This window comes from Hippopotamus amphibius, chromosome 4 (genome assembly GCF_030028045.1).
Source record: "Hippopotamus amphibius kiboko isolate mHipAmp2 chromosome 4, mHipAmp2.hap2, whole genome shotgun sequence".
NCBI classification, from domain to species: Eukaryota; Metazoa; Chordata; class Mammalia; order Artiodactyla; family Hippopotamidae; genus Hippopotamus; species Hippopotamus amphibius.
Genome location: NC_080189.1, coordinates 64,856,118 through 64,875,442, shown reverse-complemented (window position 1 = coordinate 64,875,442; position 19,325 = coordinate 64,856,118). Strand labels below are relative to the sequence as shown.

The 19,325-nt window shown below is 37.0% G+C and overlaps 1 protein-coding gene across 1 annotated transcript; it reads left to right on the top strand.

Moving 5' to 3' along the window:
* The first annotated feature begins 819 nt into the window (after window positions 1-819).
* NDUFA4 (NDUFA4 mitochondrial complex associated) lies at window positions 820-7,817 on the top strand. The gene is made up of 4 exons (XM_057733708.1): window positions 820-986; window positions 2,360-2,448; window positions 3,152-3,212; window positions 7,600-7,817. The coding sequence occupies exons 1-4, from the start codon at window positions 945-947 to the stop codon at window positions 7,654-7,656; spliced, it is 249 nt and encodes an 82-aa protein (XP_057589691.1). The 5' UTR covers window positions 820-944; the 3' UTR covers window positions 7,657-7,817.
* The last annotated feature ends 11,508 nt before the right edge of the window (window positions 7,818-19,325 follow it).

Here is a 19,325-nt window from a genome sequence, read left to right as displayed (position 1 = left end):
TTGGAGGGGGTTCAGAGTGTCCCTTAAAGCCTGTCCGAGGGAAGATTTTCGGATTTAAAAAAAAAAAAAAAAAACACGGATAAATGACAATTGTATTGGGGTACTGGAAAAGAGTATGTGTAGCGACGCGACCAACAAAAACACATTTTTAGACCGCAATTTCAGGTCCAGGGAGAGGGGATAGTGGCAATGTCGCAAAGGTCTTCGTAGCGCTGAACGCTTGAACGAGAACCAGGAATTGTTTACAGATCACACGGACAACACTATTGCCATCTTTAAGTCATTTATTGGTTTCTAACTTCTGCCCGTAAATGACGGTCAAAGCCAGGAAGCAGCTGCAGCAGTTTTAAACCGCAGTCGCTGACCTTAGCGGCTAGAGACTCGACCTGCCCTCCAGGCGCCTGGCTCTCGGCAGCTAGAGGCGCGGCGCAGCTCCCTCAGCGGCAGTCAGGGCGGCCGGCGCGCGGCCGCCACGCGCGCGCCCAGCGCCTCGGCGCGCGGACCCGGCTCGCGGGAGCCTGGCAGAGGGACCCGGCTCGCCGAGCGGGAGGCCGGCGCGTCCGCCTGCCCGCCCCCGCTTTAAACACGGGGCCTCCCGAGAAAGTGCCTGTATAGTCAATGGACGGGTTCTAGTGTTGACGCAAAAAGTTGCCCGTCAGAAGTATGCATAGCATAGGAATGAAAATGTTTCGCTTTGCAGTTGCACGCGGTTGGCTCGGCAGGTTAGAGCGGACGCGAGAGGTATTGGATCAAAGCAGGCACTATTAAGGACAGCTGCATCCGGGCCCTCCTGCCGCATGCCGTCCTCCAAGCCAGGGGTCCTTCAGGTAGGAGGTCCTGGGTGACTTTGGAAGTCTGCTCCTTCTCGGCGCTGAGATCGTCTAGTCCCGGGCCTTGCGGGTTTGCTGTTCTCTGCGTCTGGACTCGAGGCTTGTGTCGCAGCCATGCTCCGCCAGATCATCGGTCAGGCCAGGAAGCATCCTAGCGTAAGTTAAACCCTTTCTCAGTGTCTTAACATGTCCCTCCTGCTTCAGGTTGCGGCTGCCTCAGTCTCCTGGGAGCTTCCTCCTTCGCAGTCCCTGACCGTTCCTCCCGGGTGGACCCTGCTTCACTTTGTCCTATTCTCCTGGTTGCTCCAGGACCTTGAGCTCTGACCTTCCATGCCTTGCATTGTGAGGTTTGGCCTGGCATACGGAAGGTGAGGGATACTCTCAAGGAAAATAAAATGTTGGAACAGTGGGGTGGGCGTATGTCCTCTTGCAGATTGGTTGGACCGAGAGGTATAGTTGTGCGCTGTGAGGGTTAGCGACCAGGAAAGGAAAGGTCAGGTACCCTACTTGTTGTGCTGTCTGTTAAGAGTCATGTAATCACTGCATTGCACCACCAGGCCTTGAAGCAAATATGAGGGTCTCTGATCTTGGAATCCTGTTTGTCTTGACGTCTTGATATTTTGGGGGATTTTGGTAGTGCGGAGTTTAATCGCAGTTGAGTTCTTTTGTATTAATATCTTGCATTTTCTTCTTGCACATCAACATGCTGTGGTCCTAAAACTCAATTACGCAATCTTTAGTTTTTGTGTTAAACTAAGTTGCCTAACTACGCATTAAGCGTTGATAAGTCTTCAGAGATTTCGCGTAAAACCGGCATTTATAATAGGTGTGTTTCTGTTTGTTCATTCAGACTCTTCATTTAACAGAATTTTTTCGTAACGTCTATATCGAAGCAAGCTTAAGAAATTTGTCAGGAGCTTGTTTTTCAAGCCTTGAGATGAAAGAAACTGGGAAATTTAATGGGAGTGATGCATAAAAATATTAAGTGAAGAAGACAATATATTTTCTTGGGAAGTTTAAAACTTGAATATAAATTTTTCCACATTAAACCAGAATTATTTTTACATTCTTCGGAAATTCCATTTCTGTTTTTTGAACATAGTTATAGGGAATCTTGTATGAGGTCTTTTTTCACATTTTAAAACAAGATTAAAAAGACGGTTTGAAGAGAAGGTAAATCTATAGAGAGAGAATGCAGATTAGAGGTTGCCTGAGGCTGGGGCTGGGGATAGGGAGTGACTGCAGTGGCCATGAGAGAGATTCTTGGGGTGATGGGAATGTTTTAAAATTGTTTCGTGGGATGGTTGCACAACTTTATAAATTTACTGCAAATCATTGTTTCACACTTGAAATTAATGAATTATGGTATGTAAATTAAACTTCAATAAAGCTTTTTATTTCAAAAAATAAAAAGATGGTTTGAGACTTGGGAATCAATGTGTAGAAACTGCTGTAGTCTGTTTATTTCTATCAGTATGTAGGTATTTGAGGTGACTCTTGATTCTCATCTATTTTGTTTTTGGTTCTAGTTGATCCCCCTCTTCATATTTATTGGAGCGGGAGGTACTGGAGCAGCACTGTATGTCTTGCGCCTGGCAATGTTCAATCCAGATGTCAGGTGAGTGCTTAAAAATGTTTAGAACTTTGGTGGTTTATCAAACTGATTTAGACGCCACAGTCTTTCTAGAGGGGCAGCATCAAGTGGTAGAAAGAACCTGAAACTTGTTGTCATACAGTAAGTTCAGATCCCAGTTCTATTGTCATTTACTTTTTCTGGTTCATGAAATTCTCTAAATTTCTCTGAGTCTCATTTTCTCATTGGTTGAGTAGAACTGCTAATACCTATTTTGTAATGTGAGGATTGAGATAATAATAATCGTTTTTATAAAACAGTGAGGATTGTTGCTGTGTTTAAATGTTTTTAGCCTGTTTTTCCACAATAGGGAAAGCTTCTTTTTGAAGTTGTAAAAGAGCAGGCATGGAAAAGGTTGTTTCATTGTTATTCTATACACTTTTCTGTATATCATTTCATTGATGAAATAGAAAACATTAGTAAAAGCCAAGTATCAAGTTTTTGTCACAGGGATAGGGACAAGGACAACTGCCCCAGGAGGCTCTGTGTTGTACCTTTTTCTAAATTGATTATGTGAGATTGCTTATTATGGATTCTATCTCTATTTCAACTCCATAATGAAAATAACACCGTGCTTCACCTGATAAGAAATGGGATTAATCTATTCGAAATGTTAGCTTCTTGAGTACAAGACTATTTTAAATAGTATTTTATTACTTAAACAATTATAATGTTTTATTTCTTTCAGTTGGGACAAAAAGAATAACCCAGAACCCTGGAACAAACTGGGTCCCAATGATCAGTACAAGGTAAGCTACAAAATTGCTTCAGAATTGCTGAAAAGTGTATTTTGATAAATTATGTCATGAGGTAGGTTTTTTTTTTTGAAATTGAATCTGCAAGTAAAAGTCTGTTATAATGAAATTAGAAGAATTGCTAGATTGTTCTGTGAAATTAAAATGGCATATTTTTCTAATAAATATTTTTTCTAAGGATTTTATTCACAGGTTTTAGACTGTGGATGTGAAATGAAGACAATGTCTCAATTCTACTGATTTGACTAAGAAAAGAAAGAGACAGTATAGTTCTTGTTTAACATTTTCTTCGGTCTTGGGTAGTGTAGTGCAGTGGTTCTCAAACCTCAGTGTACATAGGCATCAACTGGAGAGGTTGTTAAAACAGATTCTTCAGCTCCACCCCCAGAGCTTCTGATTCAGTTTATCTGGTGTGGAAACTGAAAACTTGCATTTCTAATAAGGTTTCAGATGATATTGGTGCTGTTGGTCCATGGACCATGCTTTGAGTAGCACTGATCTAGTGGCTGGTTTGGTTGGCTGTTCTTTCTTCTTGGTATGGTTGACTTATTTCAGCTGAGAATTAGTAGGAAGAAATTCAGCTGAGAATTAGTAGTAGTTGAAATTTATATTTTACCATAAACCTAGATAAACTTTTTAACAGCTGTCTAGAAAACTGGTTTGTGAAACTACTCTTTCAAATAATGATTTCATGGACTGAGGCCATTTACTTTTATTTATTTATTTTATTCATACGTAATTGACATGTAACATTGTATAAGTTAAGGTGTGCAACTTGTTGGTTGGATACCTTTATGTATTACACTATGGTTACTACAGTAGAGTTAGCTAATGTTACATAATTATCACTTTTTTGTGTTGAGAACAATTAAGAGCTAGTCTCTTGGCAACTTTGAACTTTACTATATTGTGCATTAAACCTCCAGAACCTGTTGATCTGCTAGTTGCAAGTTTGTACCTTTAACATCTTCAGTTTCCCCATATCCCATCCCCTGGTAGCCACCATTCTACTTTATATTTTTATAAGTTCAGGTTTTTTAGATTCCATTTAAGTGCTATCATACAATATTTGTCTTTCTGTGTCTTACTTACCTCACTTAGCATAATGCCCTTAAGGTCCATCCATGTTGTCAAAAATTTGAGACCATCAGTTCCCCAGACAGCCTTACTTAAGTGTGAAATTTTTGCATACAAAGAAAAAATCCTTACAGTGCCAAAAAGGGTGGGGGGCAGCTTTATTAGTGTATGATTCGCATATCATACAAATTTACCCATTTAAGGTATATAAATTGACATGAATTTTTCACTATACCAGGGTGCTTCATCAAAAAATAGCAATTTCTTTGAGCACTCTTGAAGTGTCCTGACCAAGGAGTGTCCAGGATCCCTTAGCAGATATACCTCCTTGATGGAGATGGATGCTATCATTACTGATGACAACTTTTAAGATAATTATCACCTTGTGCTGATTCCAAGCTTTCCACTCAGCCTTCTGATTATAATTTGGCTTCCAAATCTCTAAACAGATCTTGCTACAAGAAACAAATAAAAATGCACTGGTGAAGCTGAAGTAGCCATCTAATCTGTCACATTTTGACTCAAAAATGATGCACAGGCATCCTATTTTTTCTCCTATAAATTTAAGTCCGTTTTGGAGTAAATGATTCCACATCCAATAAACTTTAAAAAAAGAAAAGAAAAGAAAAAAAAACCCAGGCCTTGGTCCTTCCACCAAAGAGCGTGTTGGAGTCTCTGGGTATGTAGTTCAGAAAGCTCCCAGGGTCATTATGATAATGAAGCTAATTACCAGTATTTTGGAACATGATAACACATGACAGTATGAGGCCATGTGAGCTGGAAATGGAACACTGCTGCAACAGAAATCTGATGTGTGTGGCATAGATTGGGCTTGAATAGCTAATACTGGTATTAGAGCCTGCAAAAATGAATCATATAATAGCAAAATATTTGATAAAGTGTCAACTGCTGTAACTTGAAAAGTAGACTATGTGCCTGAGGAGTTTGTTATAGAAAAAGACTTTTGGAAAACAGGATGTTTGTGGACTGTTGCTCACTCTACTTGCCAAGAGATGAGTTTAGAAGAATTGTGATGTTTGCAGGCAGAAATAAAAGGGGACAAAGTCCAGAAACTTGTGAGCCTGGAGTGGATGATGGTTACTACTGCTTCTAAACCCAAACAGTGAGGTAGACTAGATTATTCTTTCTCTGTCATTCATTTCTCCTCACCTAAGATAATCTTTTTTCTGGCCCGGTAACATCACTTTTGGCCATGTGACTTGCCCTGGCAAATCAAGTGAGGGAAAGTGATATCTGCCACTTCTGAGCCAGTGTGCAGTTCCCCCACTGTTCTTTTCCATCTGTCATGAGACCATATGGACAGTTAAGGGCTACTCATTCCACCAAGGATTAGAATGAAGAGAACACAGAGCTGTCAGCTTATAAATGGCATATAATGTGAATGAAGAATAAACCTTTCTTGTAAGCCACTAAGATTTGGTGGTTATTTTTCGCTACTTCACAATCCAGCAGAAGCTAACTAATATAAACAAGAGAGGGGACTAAAATAGAATTTAAGCATTAAAGGCCTAGCAACTCTTCTCAACTGAATAAAATGCCCCAAAGCCAAGATCAGAATATGTTGTGCCTTCCCAGGTTCCAGAAAGCTTCAAGGTACCCACCATTAAATTGAGAAAGGGAATGGGGACATGGAAGCTGAAAAATAAAGCAGATTTGAAAATTACTTCAACGGAGTGTATTGATACTGGCATGTGGCACCGAATAAAAGCAAATACATCAGAAGCCTGCTTAGTTTTGAGAAAATTAGCAAAGATACTGTGACCTTTCCAGTCTGCTTGGATGTAGGGGCTTGATCTTGCTTCTGGCAAGTCAAATAACTTGATCTTCAGTGGCTTCTTTATTATAAAATAAGAATGAGTGAGGTTGTGATAATTATAATAAACATAAAGCATTCTGCCTGCAGTGCCTGGGATCTATTAGAAGAGCCCAAACAGATGTTTATTTCTTAAAATATAACCTGCAGTTCCTTTTATAAATATTCCCCTTAATATTTTGTTAATATGTTAGAGATGATAGAGTTAGATTCTTTTTTAAGTCTATCTAGTTCATTTACTTCATAGGAGAACACTGTCAGAACAAAAAATACTGCTTTATGTCAGATTCATACTTTTGTGTTTATAAAGTTTATGGAAGTCCATGTATGTATCTCAAGGGTAAGCTTCACAACCTGGGAATTTTTCTTTTTTTAAAAGTCAAATAAAATAAGAATTTTTCAATTAGAGATGAAGAAGGGTATGTTTGGAGAAATAAAAGGGTTTGAAGAAATAATGGACACAGATTTATGAGCCTCTTGCTTAAGAACTGAAGAAAATGTTGATGATAATTCTGCAGCTTTGGTTCTTTTGGAGTTAAATAACACAGTCTTCAAGTAATTATAGCACAGCCTCTTCAGTGTTATTTGGCACAAGAATGAGTAAACTCAAGATTATAGCTTTATATGGGCTTATGTACAAATCCTGATGTTTCCTCAGTAGGGATTCTAGAGCAGTTTCAAATATAAATCATTTTTTTAAAAATTGTTGAGAGAGGCAGGCTTTTTAAGCAATGATAGTAAGATATATTTCTAAAATGAATTTAAGTTGAATATAAGGAAATTTTTGGAAATTATAAAATTTCCAAAGTACAATATTATTTAAAAGCAAAAATACACTACAGTTTAAAACTTTTGTACCAAAGGTGGTCAGGTGCGAATTTGATTTTGATGCGTCCTGGGTTAGGAAATTAGGGAAACATCTAAGTGAGAGAGAGAATGGAAAGAAAAACCATCAAAGCAGGCCAGTTTTTATCTAAAAGGTTACGGAAACAAACACACAGCAAAGTATTACTTTATATTAGTAGCTGATCTTTATTGTTACAAATCTTTCCCATCTTATAGCACTTTGCTGACCAAATAGGGATGGTAATTGGTATTTCTCTGTTCTGTTGGAGATTCACCCATGTAGGTAATGGAGACAGAAGTAAAAACATTAACTGGAAGTATATATCAGAAGAAATTTATAATTATTCACCTTGAAATAGAAGAATTTTTTTATAGGTTCCGACCAACAGATTATTCTAACACTGCTCTTCTGAGGAAGATTGAATATTTTTACCGTACCAAAACCATTATTAAAGGACTGGAATTTTAATGTCTTTGAATGACTTTTATATTGTTAAATATTCCTACTACAAAATTCATGTCTGTAATTGTTACTGTAGAAACCTGAATAAAAATAATCTTAAACTTCTGTACCATCTTTTTGTACTTGATTAATTATCTAAAATGTCTTTTTTCTTTTCCAAGTTCTACTCAGTGAATGTAGATTACAGCAAACTGAAGAAAGAAGGTCCAGACTTCTAAATGAAATGTTTCACTATAAAGCTGCTTAAAATGAAGGTCTTCCAGAAGCCATCCGCACAATTTTCCACTTAACCAGGAAATATTTCCCCTCTAAATGCACGAAATCATGTTAGTGTACTGTGTTGGGGTTTACACTGATTAATAAATAGTCTGAAACTTGATATGTGTCACTATTTAATGCTGAAATGCTACTCTGAACTTTATAACTTAGGGTATAGGAAATAAACTATTAGAATTTAAGGAATTTCTTGAATTTCTGTGTATTCATGTAATTTGAAAATAAATGTAAGCTGCTCTAATAAAACACTTTGATTTTGTGTATAGACCGTTGGTAACACTAGGGCATATTTAAGAACTAGAATTGGAAATCAAAGATAGATTGGGAAGATTATTCAGGCCTCTTTGGCATTGGCAAAATGAAAACCTCTGGCTTTCTGTTACTGGCTGATGTTGAAGTATGTGCAGTTGTTAATGCTGGTTTTTACGGTGTAATTCTCTTAGCTGAAGATTTTCAAGGTTGTCAGTTGCTGTGTTCTGGCTGGGGATTGTAGTTGGATCTGAGTCCATCACTACTAACTATGGAACTAGTGGCCAAGAAGAGCTCTTGAACGTCTGCTGAGTCTTGGCAGGTTTTCAAAGGCTAGGAAGTATGATAGTAGCAACTCTGAGTGAGAGAGTTAACTCTTTAAGAATGGGCTATGGAATTGGAATTTGGTAAGAGAAAACATTAATGTGTATATTCATGTTACCTGTTACATGGCTCTAAACTTTTAGATTCATCTCAAATGAACGAATGAGCAAAACATTTCATTGGGTTTGGTGATGGCTAATCAAGAATTTACTATGTCATATATCAAGTTTCCACATAGATGTGTGTAAATCATGACATTATTAGAAACTTGAGGAATTTAGTGAGACAACTTTGGTTTTTAATATATAGGTATATGTTATAAATACTTTGTGTTTACAACGTAATAGCACATTTTACATGTCAGGAACTGAATTAAATGTTTCAATTACGTGGATTAGCTCAAATACTTAAAATTTTTTTGAAAACAGTGAGGAAACCAAGACTTGGATTAATTTAATTTATTCAAGTTCATTCTGTTAGTCAAATGTGGATACAGTTGTCCTTTGATATGTGGGGGATTTGTTCCAGGACCGCCCCCACCCTGCAGATACCAAAATCCACAGATGCTCAAGTTCCTTATATAATATGGCATAGTGCTGTCAGCCCTCTGTATTCATGAATGCGCAGTCTATGGATGCGGAAGACCAACGGTATTTGAATCCAGGTAGTCTTGAAATGACTGTAGAGGGCATATCAGTTACTTACCTGTCCATACTTTAAGCTCCTGTGTCTCTTGCATAATTTCAATCTTCAGGGCAGTTTCTCAGCCTTGCCATGGTTGACTTTCTGAGTCAGGATCGTTTGTGGTAGTGGCCTGTCTTTAGCATAGTTAGCAGCGTCTTTATCCTCTGCTGTTAGGTGCTAGTGGCACTCCCCCGTCCAGGCTGTGAAAACCAAAAATGCCTGCGGACATTGCCAGATGTTTCCTAGTGGGCAAAATTGCCCCATTCCCACCCATGTTGGGAACCACTCTAGGTGCTTTGGTAGAAATTACCTCAAAAGTTTAAAATTGTGTAAAGAAATACAGACCTTAGTTATAAATAGCTAGATAATTGAAAGACAAACATTTTATTAAGCGTTCTGAATAAATGCATTGTTAGTAATAGCATTTTCTAGTACTGAAGGCAATTGTATGGATCTTTTAAAATTCTTAAACTTTAAATAATCTCTTTGTGTTCAGTTTTCCTGGACTTTCCTACATAAAACTGAATGTAAAATTTGGCATGAGATATATGTCTTGAAGAAACTGTTACACCCAATTACTGCTATTCAAGAAACTGCAGTGGCAGTGGACGTTGACTATCATTTAGGACTGCATTAGATATCAGTGCTGCCAGGAAAGATAACATGCTTTTTTTTTTCCTTAAATGAATTTGTTTAGAAATATGCATTTACTGTGCTGCTTATATAAATATACAACAGACTACTTTGTCAGTTCCTCATCTTAAAGAGGTCACCAGGCAAAGCTGCCCTTCAATACAGATGTTGTCTTGGGTAGCATTTATGTGTATTAGAAAAATTGCAGTTTTCAGAATTGACAGATGTTTCCCAGTAGGTACTTGAAACAAAAGCCAAGGAAAAATTACACTGAATTTTGCTTGTTTCAAGTTTATTAACCCACCCTGATCAGGTTTTACCCTTACCACTCAACTGAAAATGCTTCTGTTTAGGGCATCAGTAACCTCCACGTTTCTAAATTCAGAAGTTAATTATCACTACTCACTTTAACCTAGTAGTAGCAGTTGACCCAGAACCTTGAAATATTTTCTTCCTTCACTGTCTAGAACAACATGCTGTCTTTGTTTTCCTTTTACATCGTTGGCTTTTCTACTCAGTCTCTTGGTGATCCACCTTCATTTCCGTGAGCTTTTTTTTTTTAAGAACTTTTATTGAGATACAGTTAACAGACAATAAACTGCATATATTTAGAGTGTACAATTTGGTATTCCAATCTCCCAATTCATTCCCCCCCAACCCTCCCAGCTTTCCCCACTTGGTGTCCATATGTTTGTTCTCTACATCTGTGTCTCTATTTCTGCCTTGCAACCAGTTGATTTGTACCATTTTTCTATAGTCCACATATATGTGTTAATATACGATATCATTTCCATGAGCTTTTAATGTTGGAGTACCCCAAAGGAAAAACACTTTCTGAACTCTCTTCATTCAGTCTCATGTCTTCAAATACCATGCTTTGGCTGTCCAAAGTAATTTTTCAGATTAACATGTCCAATTTGAACTTGTGAACATCTCAATTCCCACATCTACAATCTTCAATCCCACTGTTTTCAACATGTCAGTTTATAGGAACACCATCCTTGCGGTAGTTGAAGCCAAGATCCTTGGAGTCATCATTAACTCTTTAACATTCCATATCAAATGTATCGATTATGTTTGCTCTACCTTCGGAATAATGCCCACAATCTCATTATTTTCAACACACAATTCCCCCACTGTCACCTTGGTCCTAAGCTGTCATCATCTAACCTGGAATATTAAAATAATGTCTCAGCTCATCTCCCTGTCTAAAGATTGTTCTCAATGCAGCTGCCAAAGTGATCTTTACTACAAAACTCAAAGTAATCTTTAATATATTCCTTTGTTCAAAACCCAACGTTTCCATATTTTACTCAGTAAAAGCTAGACACTTGGGACTTCCCTGGTGGCGCAGTGGTTAAGAATCTGCCTGCCAATGCAGGGGACACGGGTTTGAGCCCTGGTCCAGGAAGATCCCACATGCCGCGGAGCAACTAAGCCCTTGTGCCACAACTACTGGGCCTGTGCTCTACAGCCCGTGAACCACAACTAGTGAGCCTGAGTGCCACAACTACTGAAACCCACATGCCTAGGGCCCATGCTCCGTAACAAGAGAAGCCACCACGCTGAGAAGCCTGCGCACCACAATGAACAGTAGCCCCTGCTTGCCACAACCAGGGGAAGCCCGTGCACAGCAATGAAGACCCAGCACAGCTAATAAAAAATAAATAAATAAAAAGTTAGATACTTAAAAAAGAAAACCTTCTGACTCTACTTTTTACTCTTCTCTGTTTTGCTCCCACACCACCAAGGGGATATCCTAGATTCTCTACCTGCCTCAGGGCTTTGCATTTGCCCTTTCCTGGCTTGGGATTCTCTTCCCCCAATATTGGCATGCCTTGCTCTCTCACTTTTTTCTTGTCTTTGTTCCAGTGCCACCTTTTCAGTGAGGCTTTCACTGTCCAAAATTTCACACCCTACTTCATTCTCATGACTTTTATCTCCTTTCCCTTCTTTGTTTTCTTTCACCTCAGTATACTGTCTAATGTGTAATTAGTTTATTTTGGTTTATCTCCTTCCACTAAAATGTACGCTGTATGAAGACAAGAATTCTTGTCTGTTTCATTTGTTGATGTATCCTCAGCACCTAGAATGGTACCAGGCATATAGCTGGTGTTCAAGAAATATTTGTTAAATGTATAAAGAACCAGTTCATCAAGTGTCTAGAGTGGCTAATCTTACGTGGCTACAGGTGATTCTTGATAGAGGCAGAGAATCAGAACTGGAGATTATGAAACATCTCTAGTGAAAGGGCTCAGAGCTTTACTTCATCACCACCCCCAGTGGATGATTTAGTAGGTCTTTTAAATTTCCAACTAGAGCATTATGTTGGTACTAAAACAACATCTATCCTGGTATTTGAAGCCTATCTTCTTATTTCATAACATTTCAGTCAGGATGAATCTTAACAAAGGAAAAATTACGCACAAGCACAAATAAAAGATATGTCCTCCTTTTATTAAAAAAAATTTCCTAGAATCCACAAACCATAGTCACCATTGCCAAAAAATATCCATTTTCTTTTTTCCCATTTTTTTTCTTTTCTTTCCAATGCATGCTCAGCATAACTAAAATAATTCACAGAAAACATTTTTATACATCCAACGCTTGCTTTTAATGGTATAAGAGGATATGTTAGAATGTTACTCTATAACCACTTTTCCAAAATTGCTCAAATATGGTATGCAGGAACCTGTTATCTTAACAAATAGCAGTTGCTGTAGAGCAAACAGAACCTCTAAATATGAAATTTAAATATTCAATCCAGTAAAAGTATGTATAGAAATTATACATACACTTGAAAGACTTTAGTATTTCCCATTGTAACAGTTTGTCCCTTTGCTCTAGGGTGGCTGGTAGAATTCATCTTTGGGGGGAATCTTCACTTTTCTTGGTTAGGTAGGAGGTAAAGAAAAAAGACAAGAAGGCATCTCATATCAGGATGAAACTGATGATAATAATGCGTAACATTATTGAGCCAGGCACAATATGTGTTACTTCATTTACTACTAATTGCAACATTGTAAGGCAGATAGTACTCTACCAGCAACCCCACCCCCACCCCACCCCGCTTTTTTAGACAAATGAGGAAACCAAGGCATAAAAATATGCCCAAGGTCAAACTTAGCTAGGAAGTGGTGGAACCAGGCTTTGAATTTAGACAATTTGACTTCAAGTTCATTCCCTGACCCTCTAGACCTGTCTCATAGGGTTGTCTTTAGAATTAAATAATATATGTAAGAGGCTTAGTATATCTCTTGGCAGAATAAGTATTACTTAAATATTAACTATTATAAAAACTGGAATTCATTTCTTTCTCTCCTTCCATCAGAAACTTTAATGGGAAATGTCTAAAAGCCCTCTATAAAACTTAAAGGAAAGAAAAGGACTGCTGAGTAAAAGCTTATCCAAATACCAACAATCTGATCAAATAATTCTTTATTGCAAATATCACTGATTTCAGCATGTAGACAAGGTGACCCCCTTTTATACCAGAGCTGTAAGTCTGAAAAATGTGATTTATGTTTCTCCCTAGGTTTGCTCAAGCAATGCCTGCCCACATAGCATGCTATAATAATGTTCCATCCTCTCTGATTTGCATTATGACTCAGTGAATTAAAATATTGATATGTAGGTCATCTCTCCTTGGTTGAAAATGATGCTGAGTTAATCCATGCCTGATATTGAAAGAATTTTTTTTATGCTATTTGAATGATAAATAGCTTCTGGAAAATTTTATTTCAGGTCTCTTCCCTGCTATTGTTTTTTAGTCTTAAAAGGCAACAGCTTGTATCCGCTATAATAATCTTTTCTGTTTGTTTCTAACCAAATCTTTTTAATACTACACAAGATTTTCAGACTCCATATTAATCCATCCTTAATGAAGATATTTTGCAAACCTAATTTGTTTTAGACTGGTCAAAGAGTAATTTATCCTTCCTTGTTATGTAGTATATTTCAACATCTTGAATTACAAAGCAACTTTGTTAGAAGAATCCTGTTAAATTGCTAAATTGTTAAATTAAATCCTATAATTTTTATAAGGGTTGTCTCATATTCCCTCATGATTACTTCTAGCAGTGGTGTGCAGGTAAATATTTAACAACCAGCTCTCCAAGGGGAAAAATCCTGATTTTAAGCACTTGCCAGTTTCTGTGATTGGAAGATTAATGCCTTCCCCTAGAGTAGTCCACCTCCTAATCCCTGGAACCTGAGAATATATTTGGTTATATGGCAAAGGAGAAATAAGGTTGCACATGAAACTAATGTTGGTAATCAACTGACCTTAAAATAGGGACATTATCCTGGATTATTCAGGGCACAGTGTAATCAGAAGAATCCTTAAAAGTGAAAGAGGGAGACTGAAGAGGAAAGTCAGAGGGAGGTGTGACTATAAAAGAATGGTCAAAGAAATGCAATGTTGCTAGCTTTAAAGATGGAGAAAGGAGGCCATGAGCCAAGAAATGTGGGAAGCCTATAGAAGCTGGAAAATCTATAGAAATGGACTCTGACAGCTTCCAGAAAGAAATTCAGCCCAATGAGAACTGACGCACTTCTAACCTGTATAACTGTAAGACAGAAATTTGTGTTGTTTTAAGGCACTAAATTCATGGTAATTTGTTATAGTAGCAATGGGAAAACTAATACATCCACTGTGGCAGAATTTAAGGTACCATCTAGTTTTTATTGACCAAAGGTCGGAAAAAGATGAGAAGAATTAATTCTTGAGAGCTGATGTGAACTGACTCCAGCACATCACTGAGTGGACTCAAATAAGAAAAGTTTTGTTCATTTTCTCCTTATATTTCATAGTAGAATAATAAACTCAACAAAATGTGACTAATTGAAAACCTTATACTATCATTAAGCTATTTTCTAGTATTTACTTTTCTCATTTTTTAAAAAATTCCTCTTAGAACCTAAGGCAGCTGGAAGGCAGGAAGTGGGAACTAGGGAGGGGAGAGAAAATGGGATGAAGTGATGATGTTGAACAACTCCTGAGGGGGGCTACAGTACAATGATGTCCTATCTAGTTAAACAAAATTAAGTCCCCAATATAGTTTTAGATTGTTATACAAATATGAAAACTGCTGCTCTTTTATAAAGTGTTTCTTTTAAATTGTTCACCAGAAACTAAGTTAAAAATCAGGATCATGTAGAAAAAAGAGAATGGAGTTTGAATCACATAGAACTTGGTTTTAGTCACCATCCAGCCAAAAGAACCAAAAAGAAATTCAAGAGATCAAAAACATCATAACAGAAATGCAGAATGCCTTTGATAGGCTCTATGTAGACTGGGCAGAGCTAAGGAAAAAAAATCTCTGAGCTAGTGAATATATCAATAGAATCCTTGAAACTGGAAAGCAAAAAGAACAAAGACTGAAAAAAACAACAGAATGTCCAAGGACTATGGCACAACTACACACATACATGTAATGGAAGTAGAAGGAGAAGAGAGAAAGGAGCAGAAGAAATACTTGAATAGTAATGACTGAGAATTTCCCAAAATTAATGTCATAAACTAGCTCACAGATCCAGGAAGCTCAAGGACACTGAGCAGATAAATACCAAAAAACTAACCCTAGGCATATCATTTTTAAACTACAGAGAGTCAAAGATAAAAAAAATCCTGAAAGAAGCCAGAGAAAAAGCAATTACATATAGAGGAACAGAGGTAAGAATTACATTTGGCTTCCCCTCGGAAACCATGCAAGCAAGAAGCGAGTGGAGTGAAATATTTAAAATATTTTGAGAAAAAAAAATGCACCACCCTAGAATTCTGTGCCCTGCAAAACTGTCATTCAAAAATGAAGAAGAAATAATGATTTTCTCAAACCAAAGTTGATGGAATTTTTTGCCAGTAGATCTGCCTTGCAAGAAATGTTGAAAAGAAGTTCTTTCAGGTAAAGGAAATAATGTAGGTGAGAAACTTAGGTTTACTTAAAGGAAAGGGAGAACATGGAAGAAGGAATAAGTGAAGGTAAAATAATTTTAATTTTTCTTCGTAATTTAACAGATAACAGTTTGTTCAAAATAATACTAACTGTATTTCATCATATGCTATAGATTCAGTGCAGTCCCAGTCAAAACCTTGATAAGTTGTTTTGTGGGTATCAACAAACTGATTCTAAAGTTTTTATGGACAGGGAAAAGAATCAGAATAGCCAACACAATATTGAAGGAGATGAACAAAGTCGGAAAACTGATAGTACCCAGCTTTAAGTCTTACTAGAAAGCCACAGTAATCAAGTGTGTTACTGGAAAAGAATAGACAAGTAGATTAATGAAATGGAATAAAAAACCAGAAAAAATAGTACAGTCACTTTGGAAAACAGCTTGATGGGTTTCTTGTATAACTAAACATACACTTATTATAGGAGCCAGCCATTTCTCCCCTTAATATTTACCTGGAAGAGTTGTAAACTTGTGCCCACAGAAAAACTGTACATGGGTATTTATAGTAGCTGTATTAATAATTGTCAGAACTTGGAAGAAACCAAGATGTCCTTTAGTAGGTGAATGCGTAAATAAACTGTTGTACATCTGACAATTGAATATTATTCAGAACTAAAAAGATATGAGCTATCAAGCCATGAAAAGACATGGAGGAATCTTTTTTTTATTATTATTTTATTTTATTTTTTTGGGGGGTACACCAGGTTCAATCAACTGTTTTTATACACATATCCCCATATTCCCTCCCTTCCTTGACGCCCCCCCCTCGATTCCCCCCCACCCTCCCTGCCCCAGACATGGAGGAATCTTAAATACAAATTACTAAGTGAAAGAGGCCAATCTAAAAGGCTCCATACTGTATGAGTCCAACTGGATGACACTCTGCAAAAGGCAAAACTATGGAGACAGTAAAAAGTTCAGTAGTTGCCAGGGATTCGGGTAGGGTATGGGGGAGGGGATAAGTAAGTGGAATACAGAGGATTTTCAAGGCACTGAAAATACTCTGCTTGGTACCATAATGATAGATACCTGTCATTATATGTTTGTCCAGACCCACAGAATGAATACCATGCATGAACCATAATGTAAACTATGGACTTTGGCTGAACCATAATGTAAACTATGGACTTTGGATGATCGTGATGTGTCAGTTTAGGTTCATCAATTGTAACAAATGTGCCATTTTGGTGGGGCTGGGGTTTATGCATGTGTCAGGGCAGGGGCTATATGGGAAATCTCTGCATCTTCTCAATTTTTCTGTGAACCTAAAACTGCTCTAAAAAAAAAAAGAAAAAAAAAGAAAACAAAATGAAGAGAAAAAAGGAAAGGAAGGTTAAAAAATTCCAGACTGTGACTTTCAGCCAATCTGCAATTCTTTTCCCCCTTGCACCTCTCATAACACATGGCAATGGACTTTATATTTATGATAGCTACAAAAACTTTATGAGTAAATCTACTTCCCCATTTCACACGTCTTGAGTGCTGCACTGAGGTTTTCTTTGTATCCTTGAGAACAGAGTCTGTATCTGTTTTGCTTATCATTGTATCTCCAGGGCCTGACAGTGTTTGCATTTAATAGACCTGCAAGTATTCATTGATTGAATATATAGAACATAATGTGATTGCAGAGGCTTTTGATTTATAGACATTTTCTGAGTGATAGTATAAGTTAATTTGTAGATGGTAGCAGAATTTTGAATGAATGTTTAGAAGTGAAAACTCAAGTGCTTATAGGTTATTAAAATGAAAATAAAATGCAATAAAATGTTTTTTATAAGCACCCAAGATTTCATATATGAAACAGCAGTAAGATAGCTATTGAAAAACCCTAATTACCAACAGTTTACCACATAGACACCTTATATGATGTTTCTAGATGGAAGCTACTAATTTGAATTACTCTAGAAAAATAATGTATATAGGCATTTTTAGTTTATCATTATAATATGGTGATATACCCCGTCTTTTTTACTAGAATCCCACAGTGCCTAACAGTCATGAATAAATTTATAAACTTATTTTTCATATTGAAACAAAATGACTGTGAGCATAAAATGTCCTCTTCTTTTAGTTTCCTTACTGCAGTCAAATAAAACAAAGGACCTAATGGATAGTGAGAATAAATTACTACATGGAGAAATAAGAACTAGATGCCTATTATTAAGTTTTAGGTCCATAAACAAGGAAACAAAATAGATCATATTACTGGTACAAAATATAATTTTAATTCTAGTTTTGAACTTGATTTTCAAATAAGTATAATTTTTGAGTTCAACTAAATGTTGCCAGGAGGAGAAAATGAGTTTCATATTTGCTGGCATATCAATTTGTAAACATGATCACAGATCATAAACAATTGCAAGAAATACAGTGCTTTTTATTTTTTAGATTGCAGTGAGAATTTGTTCACTGGAAAGAAAACAGAAAGACATTTTAGCTAATTTATATTGCTTCTTAAAAGCAAAAGCCTAATAAAATGCTTTTAGGAAAGAAATGCTTAGGAAGCAAAGAACATGGAGAAATATTGAATAATCAGATTGCTATGGATAAAAAGCAAAGCTTAAGGAATTAGGAAGATTAATTTTTCTCTTGCTTTCTGTAATGGATAGGAAGGGGAGAGAAGGGAGCTCTTGTTTAAATGTGCAAGGCTGTTTACATGGGTTATCTCACTTTTTATTCTCACATCAGTCCTATGGGCTGCCATTATTTGACTCATTTCCACTAGAAAAAAATAAAGTTCAGGGAGGCTGGTTGAATAAGTGATTCAAATTCACACTACCACCTTATAAGAGCAGGCATTTAAATCTAGATCTACATACAGATCTACATCTGTATAACCTTCTCTGTGTGTTATCACATGACAGAGGGAAAGACAGCTCCAAAGTCCATTCTTTTTCCACCATGCCTCTTCTCTGGCAAGATTCCCTCTATTTTCAGCTATGCTTATCAGGGGTTGCTGATAATTTTGAGTCCTGATGCGACTGAGAAATTAATCTCGCATTGCAAATCTACAACCTGGTAGGAATAGCTTAAATTTGCCTCAACTGTAGCTTGCTCTTTTCATTGCCTTTGGGTACTTTATTCCTATATTAACAGATGAATAAACTGGAGTAGTGAAGTTAAGTAAATTATGGTTACACAGAACACAAATTGCTGAAATGGGATTTGAAACCAGGAATGGTAACACCAGAGCACACACACTTAACCACTGTGCTAAAAGGCCAAGCCTCATGGAGGAGGAAATATAATCCTTTCTCCTCACCACAGATTTCATTATCTCCTGGTGATTTATGCTGCTTGTGGGAAGGTGGCTGAGGATAAGGGGGTGAAGTGGGGAAGGGAGTGCAGAGAGAAGAGAACTCAAATGCAGTTCTTTAATTAATTACTCTGGTGATTGTTTCATGGCTCATACCTGCTTTTGATATATGTTGTAGGAGGCAGGAAAACAAAAGGTATATTTGGATAGTGACAAATAGGGATATAAGGTATAAGGGTTTATAGCAAGAGGTATGCAAGCTGGTAGTCAGAGATAAGACTGAAATGTGTGTTGAGGACAGATCAAGAAAGGAAGAAAAGATAAGATTTGATTTTATATGGTAGCTGAAGAGGAGCGTTTATGATGGACATAATCAGAGGTTTACTTTTGGGAGATTAATCTGGCATAGTTGTACGTGGTGAATTTGAGAGGAGACATTGGAATCAGAAAGCCCAACTGAAAAACTATTTAAAAATAATTTATATTATATGTATGTATTAGGGAAATATT

What these genes read in the sequence shown, in the direction of transcription:
- NDUFA4 (XM_057733708.1), top strand. Translation starts at nt 945, where the DNA reads ATGCTCCGCCAGATCATCGGTCAGGCCAGGAAGCATCCTAGC. An exon ending in ATGTTCAATCCAGATGTCAG is followed by an intron (nt 2,449 to 3,151) that starts GTGAGTGCTTAA and finishes TATTTCTTTCAG; the next exon opens with TTGGGACAAAAAGAATAACC. An exon ending in GTCCCAATGATCAGTACAAG is followed by an intron (nt 3,213 to 7,599) that starts GTAAGCTACAAA and finishes TTCTTTTCCAAG; the next exon opens with TTCTACTCAGTGAATGTAGA.